Source organism: Amblyraja radiata, chromosome 4, assembly GCF_010909765.2.
Source record: "Amblyraja radiata isolate CabotCenter1 chromosome 4, sAmbRad1.1.pri, whole genome shotgun sequence".
NCBI lineage: Eukaryota > Metazoa > Chordata > Chondrichthyes > Rajiformes > Rajidae > Amblyraja > Amblyraja radiata.
Genome location: NC_045959.1, coordinates 67,805,684 through 67,817,765, shown reverse-complemented (window position 1 = coordinate 67,817,765; position 12,082 = coordinate 67,805,684). Strand labels below are relative to the sequence as shown.

The 12,082-nt window shown below is 42.4% G+C and overlaps 1 protein-coding gene across 4 annotated transcripts in view; it reads right to left on the bottom strand.

Annotated features, from left to right (window-relative positions):
* The window catches only part of spidr (scaffold protein involved in DNA repair), a 261,397-nt gene that overhangs the window by 163,540 nt on the left and 85,775 nt on the right, over positions 1–12,082 (bottom strand). For all 4 annotated transcript variants that reach the window (XM_033019697.1, XM_033019695.1, XM_033019696.1 and 1 more), the window contains exon 7: positions 1,009–1,109. In XM_033019697.1, coding sequence (XP_032875588.1) covers positions 1,009–1,109 — 101 coding nt within the window. The remainder of the gene's footprint in view (positions 1–1,008; positions 1,110–12,082) is intronic.

The window sequence follows — 12,082 nt, the reverse complement described above, 5'->3', positions numbered from 1 at the left end:
TGGGCAGAAGGACTGAATATCATAGCAATTATTAGTCATTTTTTGAATCAAGCTACATGATTGATTAGAACATTAGAAGAGATGAGATCATTAGATGATACACGACCCAAACATCATCTGTCTATTCCCTCCACATTTGCTACCGGGCCCGTTGTGTTCCTTCAACACTTTGTATTTTGCCCAAGGGTACCAGCATCAGCAGTTTCTTGTGATCCCATTCTCCGAGTTTTTTTTATCAATTGGGCCTAAACAGGACTGTTGTAATGTCCATTTATATTCATTCACTAATAGTCCTCCACCAGTATAGTCCTGTGTTTCTGATGCTCATGGTCATTTTTATGGTCATGCTCATGGTCAAGCCCCTTCTTAAATAGGCAACCCTTATATTTAACAGCGACTCCTTGCTCTAGATATTCCCACAATAGAAAACATCCTCTCCACATCCACCCTACTTCTGCTCTTCCTCAAACTTGATTCATTCAACCTGATTTTGCCATAGCCTTATTCCAAAGAGTATAGTCATTGTGGTAATGAATTACCAGATATGCCAGAGATTTCTTAAAACAAGTAAGTTATGAAATCTAATGATCATTTGTTCACTGAAAACCCCACAAAACAGCACACGTTATAAGGAGACAATAAAAACAGTTTTCCGCTACAAATAATGACGCAACATTTTCAGCATCCACCTTTAGTATTGCAATAGGCATAAAGCACAAGTTACAGTAAAGTTCATCTTGTTCTGCAATACCCTGGCATGCCAATTTATTTTAGGTTCTTGCTCTGAAATGCTCTGATTAGCTTGATTCAGAACCAAAACTCCTGTACCTACCCCGAGATGGCATACAAAATTACATAAAACTACACTTAAAGAATATGCTTGTAATTCACTCAAGCAGGCAGACTTTTCATGAGTAATACTAAATACAGAAAGCATTTGCAGGTACACTGTTGAAATAAATGTAAAACGTAAATTCAGATAAAACACTCTTCAACAAAGGGACCTACCTATATGAATTCTGGAATCAGTTAAAGACTGATGTCTCCAAAAATTGATGGAAGACCTCTCCCTGCACAGTAGTCGGTTTAACCTTTCTGCTAGTCCTCCCCTGTAGAAGATAAAATAGTTTAAAGTTAGATTTATCCAGAAACGTACACATTTTATATAACACACATGTCTATAACATTTTAAGGCAATGAAATGGTACAATATTTATATTTTTTAAACATATTCTGAGACTGAGGAAAGGGGGTGTCAAGAGATTTTAATTGGCATGTGTGCCAGCAATGGTACAATGAAGTTATTGCAGCAGCAAAAAAAGGTGTGGTTTCAAAGTAAGATTTGGGGAAAGAATTATAGTGATAGGTGACAGAAGCTCAATGTCAATCTTACAGATTGAGCAGAGGTATGCTTCAAAAGCATCACCCATTCAGTCAGACGATTGTCAAAATAGAAAAGATCACAAAATAATCATCAAATGCAACGCACTAAATTGAAAGATTGCTGCTTCACCTGAAAGGACAGTCTGGACAATGGAAGGGTGAGATAAAAGTGCAAGTGTACTATCTCCAATGTATTCCTATATCTCCTAACTACTGTCCTGTGTAGAAAGGATCTTTACTGGATTTGTGGAGCAGTCCTTCTTTCAGTCCTACTTCGACCCTCTCCCTCAACATTTTTAATGATACCCCACAAGTAATTACAGAGAATTACAGATGTAGCCAGGTCCAACATACAGACCAGACACAGGACCACTGTCTCCATCTACAGTCCATGCTGCCTCGGAAAAGCAGCCAACATAATCAACGTCATGTCCCATTCATTCCTCCTTTTTCTGCTGCTGTCAGGCAGTGGATACAAAAACCTGAATATGTGCACCACCAGATTCAGGAACAGCTTCCCTTCTATTATCAGGCTTCTGAATGGTACTTCCATAGGCTGGATTATGTTGGCTGCTTTTCCGAGGCAGCATGGAGTGTAGATGGAGACAGTGGTGGGGAGTCTGGTCTGTATGTTGGACCTGGCTACATCTATAACTCTCTGTAATTACTTGTGGGGTATCATTAAAAATGTTGAGGGAGAGGGTCCATAAGCTCGAGTACTGTTCGCTTTACCACAACCCCATAGCAGACATTGATGTTTGTCTATGTTACTGTTGCGCTATAATGCTATTACAATATAAACCTAAATCATTGATGACTAATTAGTGTTGCTTCCTGTACTCTTACAGAACTCAAAACGTATTATCTTTGCTGGTGTTACTTTCAATGGGTCCATATTTGACTGTTCGCTTCTCTTTCTTGTCATTTCTATCTTCATCAGAGTATGGGCCTGCCACCCAGATCTGTTCTAAGCCCATACACTTCCACAGCTATCTTTACCACACATCCCCTTTACTGCTCTGATAATGAGACTTTTGAATCCGGTGCCTTTAACATGTCTACCTTTCCCTTACTAATGATATATCTCCTATATCATAGTTGATGGGGTCACAACTGTCCATTTCCCTCCACATATGCTAACTGGCATGCTGAGTTCCCTCAGCACTTTGTTTTTGCTTAAGATTTCAGCATTTGCAGTCTATGGTATCTCAAGATGTTTGACCCACATTTCACCTCAATGAACAAGTTTGAATTAACAATTGTACTCAAAATTAAATCAATGTCTAATCATCTGTAAATTACACACGCTTTTATAATCAGGGTTAGCATTTGTGAGTTACCCCAAGACATTAACCTGCATATTACTAACCAAACTGGTTAGATACACACCATTGAATCCCACATTTGAAATAGTGAATTAATAAGATAGAATTTCAGGGGTTAAACTGTGTGAAGGCAGAGCAAGTATGAAAAAAATTATTGTTAGGCCAAGTCAGATTTTTTTTACTGTCTTATTGTTCTTGCAATTCAGCCAAGATCAGACTGTTTGTATACAATTCCTTTGTAACCGAGTCAAGATTAGCCTGTTTGTACTTAAAAGCATGTCCCATATAGAGCAGCATATAAAATATTCACAAGGATTTTACTCTCTCACACATCCAAACAAATGTGGACATGCTGAACTATAGCATATAAATTTAGTAAAGAGATTCAAGTGTTGTCAATTGTTATTTGTACTGACAACAGAATAATGAAATACTTACTCACAGCAGATTAACAGGCCTGCATACACAATACATATAGATGATGTATAAAAAACAAAAAATCAATAAAATAATAATCCCAATATTAGTGCAAAACAATCCAAAGTCTTTTGTGCAACAAAATACAGATCATAGCTGAGGCGTTAATATTACCAATGATCTGTCATGGACAACACATTGATGCAGCAGCAAAGAAGGCATACCAATGCCTTTCCTTCCTGAGGACACTTGAGGAAAGTCACCATGTCTCCAGAAACTCTATAGAATGTCTACTTTCAGACTGCATCACATGTTAGTTTTGGTACAGCTCTACCCAAAACCCCAAGAAATTGCAGTTAGATATAGCCTAGTCCATGTCACAGACCAAACTGCTCACCATTGACTCCAGCTACATTTCATACTGCCTCATAAAGCAGCCAACATAATCAAAGACGTCACCCCGTTCATTCCTTCCACTCCCTGTTCCTGTCTGGCCGAGGGTAATGAAGCATGAAATTGTGCACCATCAGACTCAGGAATGGCTTCTTCCCCTCTGTTATCAGGCTTCTGAATGGTCCTTCCATAAGCTAAGGTACTGTTTAATTCACTTCGACCCCATTGAGGACATTGGACTTCGTCTAAGGAACTGATTGTGCTACAATGTACCATAGTAGCTGAGAACTACATTTTGCATTCTGTATCTTCTCCTTTCTATCTATTATACTTGAATTTGAACTGATTGTATGGTACATCTGATCTGGTTGGATATCATGCAAAACCAAGGTTTTCACTGCAGACACAAAATGCTGGAGTAACTCAGCGGGACAGGCAGCATCTCTTGAGAGAAGGAATGGGTTTCAGATTTCAGATTTCAGATTCAGATTCAAACTTTATTGTCATTGTGCAGTGTACAGTACAGAGACAACAAAATGCAGTTAGCATCTCCCCAGAAGAGCGAACATAGAATATGAGCAATAAATATATATACGTACATACAGTCGCAATAGTGCAATTTTTCTGGGGGAAGGAGTGTCCGGGGGGGGGGGGGTACAGAGTTAAGTAATGTAACAGGTACAGAGTTAAGTAATGTAACAGCCGCAGGGAAGAAGCTGTTCCTGGACCTGCTGGTACGTCAACGGAGAGACCTGTAGCGCCTCCCGGATGGTAGGAGGGTAACCAGACTGTGGCTGGGGTAAGAGCAGTCCTTGACGATGCTGCGCGCCCTCCGCAGACATCGCTTGCTTTGGACAGACTCAATGGAGGGGAGTGAGGAACCGGTGATGCGTTGGGCAATTTTCACCACCCTCTGCAGTGCTTTCCGGTCGGAGACAGAGCAGTTGCCATACCATACTGTGATACAGTTGGTAAGGATGCTCTCGATGGTAGAAGTTCACCAGAATCTGAGGAGACAGATGGACCTTCTTTAGTCTCCTCAGGAAGAAGAGACGCTGGTGAGCCTTCTTGATCAGTGTTGAGGTATTGTGGTCAGGTGTATTCAGGTCGAGACCATTCTTCAGACTCGACCTGAAACGTCACCCATTCCTTCTCTCCAATGCCTGTCCCGTTGTTATTCCAGCATTTTGTGTCAATCTTCGATTTAGACCAGCATCTGCAGTTCTTTCATACATGCTTTTCACTGTACCTTGGTATGTGCGACAATAATAAACCTAAACAGAAGGTTAATGCAGTGTAGTGTTCAAGAACCAGATGGTCTTTTTGCAGAAGCTGTTCTTGCACCTGGTGGTCAGTTTTCAGTCGCCTTTACCTCCTTCCTGAAGGCTGGAGTGAAATGTGAGCATGGCAAGGGTGGAGTTGGTCTTTGATGACACGAGCTACATTTTTGAGGCAGCACCTACTGTAGATCCTTCTGATGGTACCCGTGATAGACTCTCACCACAGCAAACCCATCGATTAAGACAGTTTAATGGATCCTTGGCTTTCCCTTCTAAAGTCAACAATCAGCTCCTTGTTCTTGCTGACGATGCAAGCAAGATCGGAGATCTAGAACCATTCAATCAGTTTTTCAATCACCCTTCTACACTCTGACACATCACTCGTAATACGTTCAATAACAATGGTATCATCAGAGAATTTAAAGACAGCATGTGCTCCAGTAACATGTTTATTTCATGGCCCGTACTTTGATTATAGCCAGCAAGGAGTCTGCTTCCAAGTTAGTCTGCAATACAAGTTAGAAATATAAGATCCCACATACTGGGTTGACAAAGTAAAGAATGCATTTGCAGCGAGGCCTTTATGGTGTATTTGAATTCCAGTCCAAAATTAGGTTGTGTCGAATGGAGTCAACACCAATCGTCAAGAAAACCAGATTTTACTTCGGAGTCACGTGAGTGACTACGTGAAGAAGGGCCGTCCGTCTGCGTGCGCGTCCATTACGTCTGAACGCAACACGCACGACGGACTGGCAGGCATTGAGCCTCCCAGGCCGCCGGGATGAGCAGGTAAGGAAAGTTGAAATCACTTACCTGCGTTCTTTTGGGCTTGAAGTTTTTTTTCAGAGCCCAGATGTCGAGGAGACGGCCCGCGGGGATGTCGGCTGCCGAAGACCGCAGCCTTCCAAATAGCGGGCGACGGTCTTGTTCCCGACATTAGCGCCGACAGCAGAATCGGCAGGAGACTTTGCGCGGGAGCAGGAGCTCCATGGTTGTCCTGCGGGACGTAATGCCACCCGCAAGTCTAAACTAACCCGTTGACTCAGATGAGTCCGGGAAAGAGGGATACCCTCCCTCAACGGAGAGCGTCTGAGGACGACTTCTCCCACATGGAGCAACTTATGGAGAAGTTGCTCCAACAATAATCTGCTCCAAAGGAAGGAGCAGTATCAGCACGGCCTACAGCAGTGCCGGTGCCGGGAGCCTCGTACGTGGGGCAGCCCAATGCCTTCCCCATTGAAGGGGGAACTACATGTGGAAGAAACCACTCTGAATCAGAGTACAAAGAGAGGGGGGGAAACCTTCCCAGGGACAAGCAGAAGAAAGGAAGTAAGTAAGTAAGTTTTACTTTTATTGCACTGTTTAAGTCAACACCAAAATGCTTTACATAAAAGGAATAATAAGCTTCCATACAAACAGAAAATAAGTGCTTCTGCAATCATCCAGGTTCCACTGGGTGCTTCCCTGGATGGAATCTTGCTCTTGACAGCCCGGGTATTATGGAGAACCCGCAGGCAGCAGCACCTGTTTTCAGGGCTGCACTAATGTCGCCTGCCCTAAGGAGAGGAGCATTCATGGTCCTTTTCAGTCTGACCAAAGCTAGAATCTCATTTAGGTCCACTGGAAGGGCCATGTCAGCACAGGTATCCTCAGGGGCCTGTGGCAGCACCTGTTTTCAGGGCTGCCTACGAACCTCACTCTCAGTGGAGCGGTTCACTGAATCCGGTGGTAGCTTGAAAGCTGGGCACGGAAGTATGATCAGAGTCGTCTTTCAAGGCAGACTCAAAATAATGGCCAGAATTGTCCTACAAGGCAGGCTCAGTGTGATGAGGTTTCAGACCAGACCCAAGCAGAGGTCGGGAGAAACATGGAATCCACACTCCTTACCAGTCCTACTCCCAATCAAGGAGAGGAAAGGATCCACATCAGGGGCCTTTGGGCTTACCACAAGACCACCGGTAGCCATGGAGGTAGGTGGGTCTGGGTTTACTGAAACAAGGGATTGTGGAGCAGTTACATGTTGGTAATTTACTCTTGTGTTCTTGTTCAAAATGACAATAACAAGAAATTTCAGAACGGGGTTTTTAAAAACAGATAATAACGTGATAATTTTACTGCACAACATACACAGGTTCCAAGCAGACTTGGAACTCGGACTGGAATTGTCTTCGAGGCAGGCCCAGTATTTTTGGGCAGGATTGCCATTCAGGAGATGTGACAGATGGAGGATGTCACTTCATCCAGGTGTAACTCATTTGTGCAGTATAGACTTTTAGAAACAGTAATTTTGTTACGGTTTAACTACTGTTTTATAGGAGCTTCCTATAGAATGGTCACATGGCATGCATCGACCTCAAAGATGCATACTATTCGGTGTCTATTCACTAAGAACAGGAGATATTTGAAGTTTAACTGAATGGTATGGATCTGCCAAATGGGTTGACATCAGCTCCTAGACTATTGACAAAACTACGGAAACCAATTCTGGGCCTACAAAGGTCTCAAAACCACATAGTAATGGCATATTTGGAGGACATTTTCATTTTGGAGTCACCAAGAATTGGCAGAAGCATGAGTCAAGCAAACCAAAACCCTGTTTGAAAGAATTGGTTACCTCATCCATCCAGTTAAATCAAAATTGACACCTACAAGGGTAATTGATTACCTAGAATTTACTATCAAAAACAGTAAATATGTTGGTGACTTTGCCTAGGGGCAAACGACAATATTAATTAAGCCTGCAATGACCTGATAGTCAAATTCTAGCCATCTATCAGGCAAACAGCGAGTGTAATTGGCAAATAGTAGCTGCATTCCCAGCAGTACGGGCCTTTGCATTACCAGAACTTACAGCAAGCAAAGGAATGAACACTCAAATTATATGCAGGCCGAATTGGCAAACTATGGATTGCCAGCAGAGGCCATTGTTGAATAACTATGGTGGATAACGAATGGGAGACAGCTCAGGGAAATTTTGCTCGAAAGCCATCGAGGGTTCTTCAGACCTATGCAAGCGGCTAAGGATGGGGAGACACCAACACAGTCTAAAGCTGTGGGGGCAGATGGAATGAGCAGGAGTCTGTAATTCCCCAACACATGGAATCAATTACCCAGAATTGTTGGGGGCACAATATGGACTCAAGGTTCTCTGTAGCGATATGCAACTGGTGCTTGTTCAAATTCAGATTGATAACACCACTGCGGTGGCATATATCCATTAACAAGGGTGGTGTAAAATCTGTATCTTACGACAGATTGTCGAACCTCATTTGGCACTGGTGTATCGAGAGGAATATTTGGGAAATCTACGAGGTAGATATAACACGGTGACAGATGCTGGATCATGAATGTTTAATAACACAGAATGGATGTTGAATCAGACAGTATTTAACAAAATAACTACACGATTTGGCATACCAGATGTTGATCCGTTTGCATCTAGACTAACCATTAGTTACCCAGATATGTGTCCTGCGAGCTGGATCCAGGAGCAAGGCAGTGGATGCTTTCTCCCTCAATTGGGGAGGAATGTTTATGTATGCTTTCCGCCAATTTGTCTCACAAACCGATGCTTGACCAAAATCAAACAAGACTAAGCCACAGGCATATTGGTAGTGCCAGATTGGCCTACTCAAGCCTGGTCCCCAAAATTTTTTGGGAATTATAGTCCAGCCAGTAATGGCTGTACCCAAGAGCAGGGACCTCCTAGTGAACCCAGTTACAGGGAGCAATCATCCACTACATGAACGTATAACTTGTTGGTCTGCAGATTCTGAGGAGGCCATTTCAAGGCATAGGACTGTCCGAACAAATACAACACAGTTCGGATAACGGATGTCTTGGAGTTCCTATCAACTGTACTATAACTATAAACTAAGTTATAGTGCATCTATAGTGCCAGAGGCGCACTCTCCTCCAATCTGATGCCGGAAGCAGGGCACAGTTCGATAGGAACGCACCCCTTTACAACAAAATTCATGAAGGGAATTTACAATTTAAGACCTCCAAGGCCAAGGTACACTGACACATGGGATGTGAGCGTGGTACAAGCCCTACTTTGACAGTGGGGACCGCCTATAACTAACCCTGAAGGTGGTATGCTGACAAAGAGTCCAGACACTGCAAAAGCTACGGTTGGACCACATGACCACCAATATGAACAACATAACATTCCTAATCAGGAACCTGATAAACAGAGCAGGCCAGGAATGCCAGGGATGGAGATCCAGTTCTTGGCATATCCAGAGGACCAACGGTTGTGTGGGTGGTAACATACTAACACCACTATCTGAGAGTTACGGAGAATCTCAGAGGCACAGAACAATCGGTCCTCATCAGCCATAAAAAAACCACACCAAAAGGTGTCAACTCAAACCATCTCCAGATGGTCAAAAGAGGTAATGGCGGTAGCAGGAGTAAACATTTATATGGTTAAATCTCACTCCACCAGGGCTGCATCTACGTCGGCAGCAAGAGCTATGGACATGCCCCTTGACGACATCCTAGTGGCTGCAGGATGGACGAATGAAATAACGGTCCACCGGTTTTATAACAAACCTATAACCGGACTGGGGGTGTTTGCACGTACCATTTTAAGTTCTGTCCCTTAGTTTCTCCCCCAAGGTTGGGAGGGGTGACTTTTTAAAAAACTTTTCTTTCATTTAAAGCATCAGTTTCTTTACTTAACTACGTAATGTCTGAATGCTTTAATGATTACACGCATCCATGGTCAATCCATTCAGTGTGTGACGCCTGCATTCGTAACCGGCGTAAAATCACAGAGCTTTGAAATCTTCACGTAGTCACTCACGTGACTCCGAAGTAAAATAGTAAGATTAAACGAGAACTTACCAGTTTGAAGTTTGATCTTGATTTTATGAGGAGTTACGATGAGCGATTATGTGCCCACCGCTCCCACCCTCATATTATCAAGGTCATATGGAAGTTCAAGTTTTTCACAATCTTACTATTCTCAGGTCTTCTTTTTTATCTGTGATTTAACACCGCTGCTTTGAAGATTGACGCGCACGCAGACGGACGGCCCTTCTTCACGTAATCGCTCATCGTACCTCCTCATAAAATCAAGATCAAACTTCAAACTGGTAAGTTCTCGTTTAATCTTACTATTATTGTGCAGTCCAACCTGTAATGTGTAGGAAGGAACTGCAGATGCTGGGTTAAACCGAAGATAGACACAAAAAGTTGGAGTAACTCAGCAGGACAGGCAGCATCTCTGGAGATCCGATACTTTACCCATTCCTTCTCTACAGGGATGCTGCCTGTCCCGCTGAGTTACTCCAGCTTTTTGTGTCTATTTTTGATTAAAAATTGAAGACACAGGTTCAGCAGACCCAAATCGTCACCAATCCATGTCCTCCAGAGATGCTGCCTGACCTGTTGAATTAGTCCAGCACTTTGTGTTCTGCACAATATTTAAAAAAATTAAGACAGATCAGGTGATTAGGCACATAAGTACTGATCATTGGCTGAGATTTATGGTATGAGAAAGGAACATAAATATGATAATGGGAAAGAATGATAGAGCAATATACCTGAGGATGGAAAATTCAATATCCACAATCAAACTGCTGGAGAAACTCAGTGTATCTCGGAGCCCCGTGAGTGAAAAGGATGGTTAATGTTTCATGTCAAACCCTGTATCTGGATAGGGGTTCGATCTGAAATATTGACAATTATTTTCCACCCACAGATGTGTTTCAAGTTTCTCCAGCAGATTGCATGTGGCTCCAGATTTCTGCAATCTCTGCAATCGCTTGATAGATACTCCACTGGAAAATTGAATGATCATTCCAGAAGGTTACAAAATGCCTGGACAAAACAAACCATGTTGCTCCTCAAGTTTATGTTGGGCCTCACAGTGGAATTAGAGGTGGACATAGCAGGTCAGGAAAGGAGCACGACTGAGAATTAAAGTGACATCCAACAAGTAGTGGACTGAGCACAGATGTTCCATAAGTGATTGCCAAACTGCATTAGATGCCACATCTTGCACCCAAACAGAAGTCAACAATTTAAATCACTTTTGCTGCCAATTTTCACTCTGCTTTCAGATTTACACTGTCCACCACCAACACTCCCTTCCCTTTCTAAATCTCTATATCTCCATCTCAGGAGAGGGACTTGTCACAAACATCTGTTACAAGACCACAAACTCCCACAGCTACCTTGACTATAGACCTCATTCCTATCTCCAGAACTGAAAACTGGGGAAAGCTTTGAAAACTAAAACCCTCCATCTAGTTCTGAGAAAGAGATGCTGACCACAGATGCAAGTTGATTGGCTGAAGACTTCCAACATTTCTGTTCTTTAGTTATGTTATGCAAGAAATACATACATTTTTTGTTTGGCCATAGTTTGAATATTTTGATGATTCTGCTTCACCAAAATACAGCACAGATGTGATTGCACTGAGGAGTGCAGAGAAGATTTATGAGAATGTTACCACAACTAGAAAATTGTAGATCTGACAATGATTGCATGGACTTGGATTGTTGTCTTTGGAATAGAGATGCCAGACAGGAGACCTAAATGAGGCATATATAATTATGTGGAGTGTAGATAAAGTAAATATGAAGGACTCACTTCCCTTAGCTAAAGGTCCAAAACCAGTGGATTTATTGGTCACCAAGAGGATGTTAAGGATTAGGAATTCATTGTATAAAAGCATGTTAGACACAGAAAACCTTACCATATTTCACAAATGTTTGCGTGTGTATTTGAATTGCAGGGCGATGGTTTCAGTTCAGAAAGGAGGGATTAGATTGAGTAGCTCTTTTCTGGCTGGCACTGATGAAGGGCCAAATGGCTCCATTCTGCGTCATTTTTAAAAAACAATTAGGAATGCATTTTGTGAGGGAAGTGGGGCCTCATCCAGCAACACCAATGTGCTGCTATCTTAAAATCAATTGCTTGGATCCATTCATGATTGTTTGCAGGATGCCTTTCAGAATACTTAATAACATACCGTAACTGCATACTGAAATTTTAAAGGCCGCCAATTTTCTAATTAATACATCAGTACAAAAGTTTTTGCTTTAAACTGACCACACTGCTTTATCCAACAACTAATGGCCCTGTCTCACGGTGCGAATCCACTCACGAGTGACCCCAAGTGAAAGAAAAAGATCAGACTCGTGGTTGTGTACGAGATTCCAAGTTTATGTTTAAGAGTTTAACCGGGTATGTCTAAGTTTGCCGTTTACTTCTAATTTCTGCGATGTTCCAAGTTCGTCTCCCGAGTTACCAAGTTCCTCTCCCAAGTT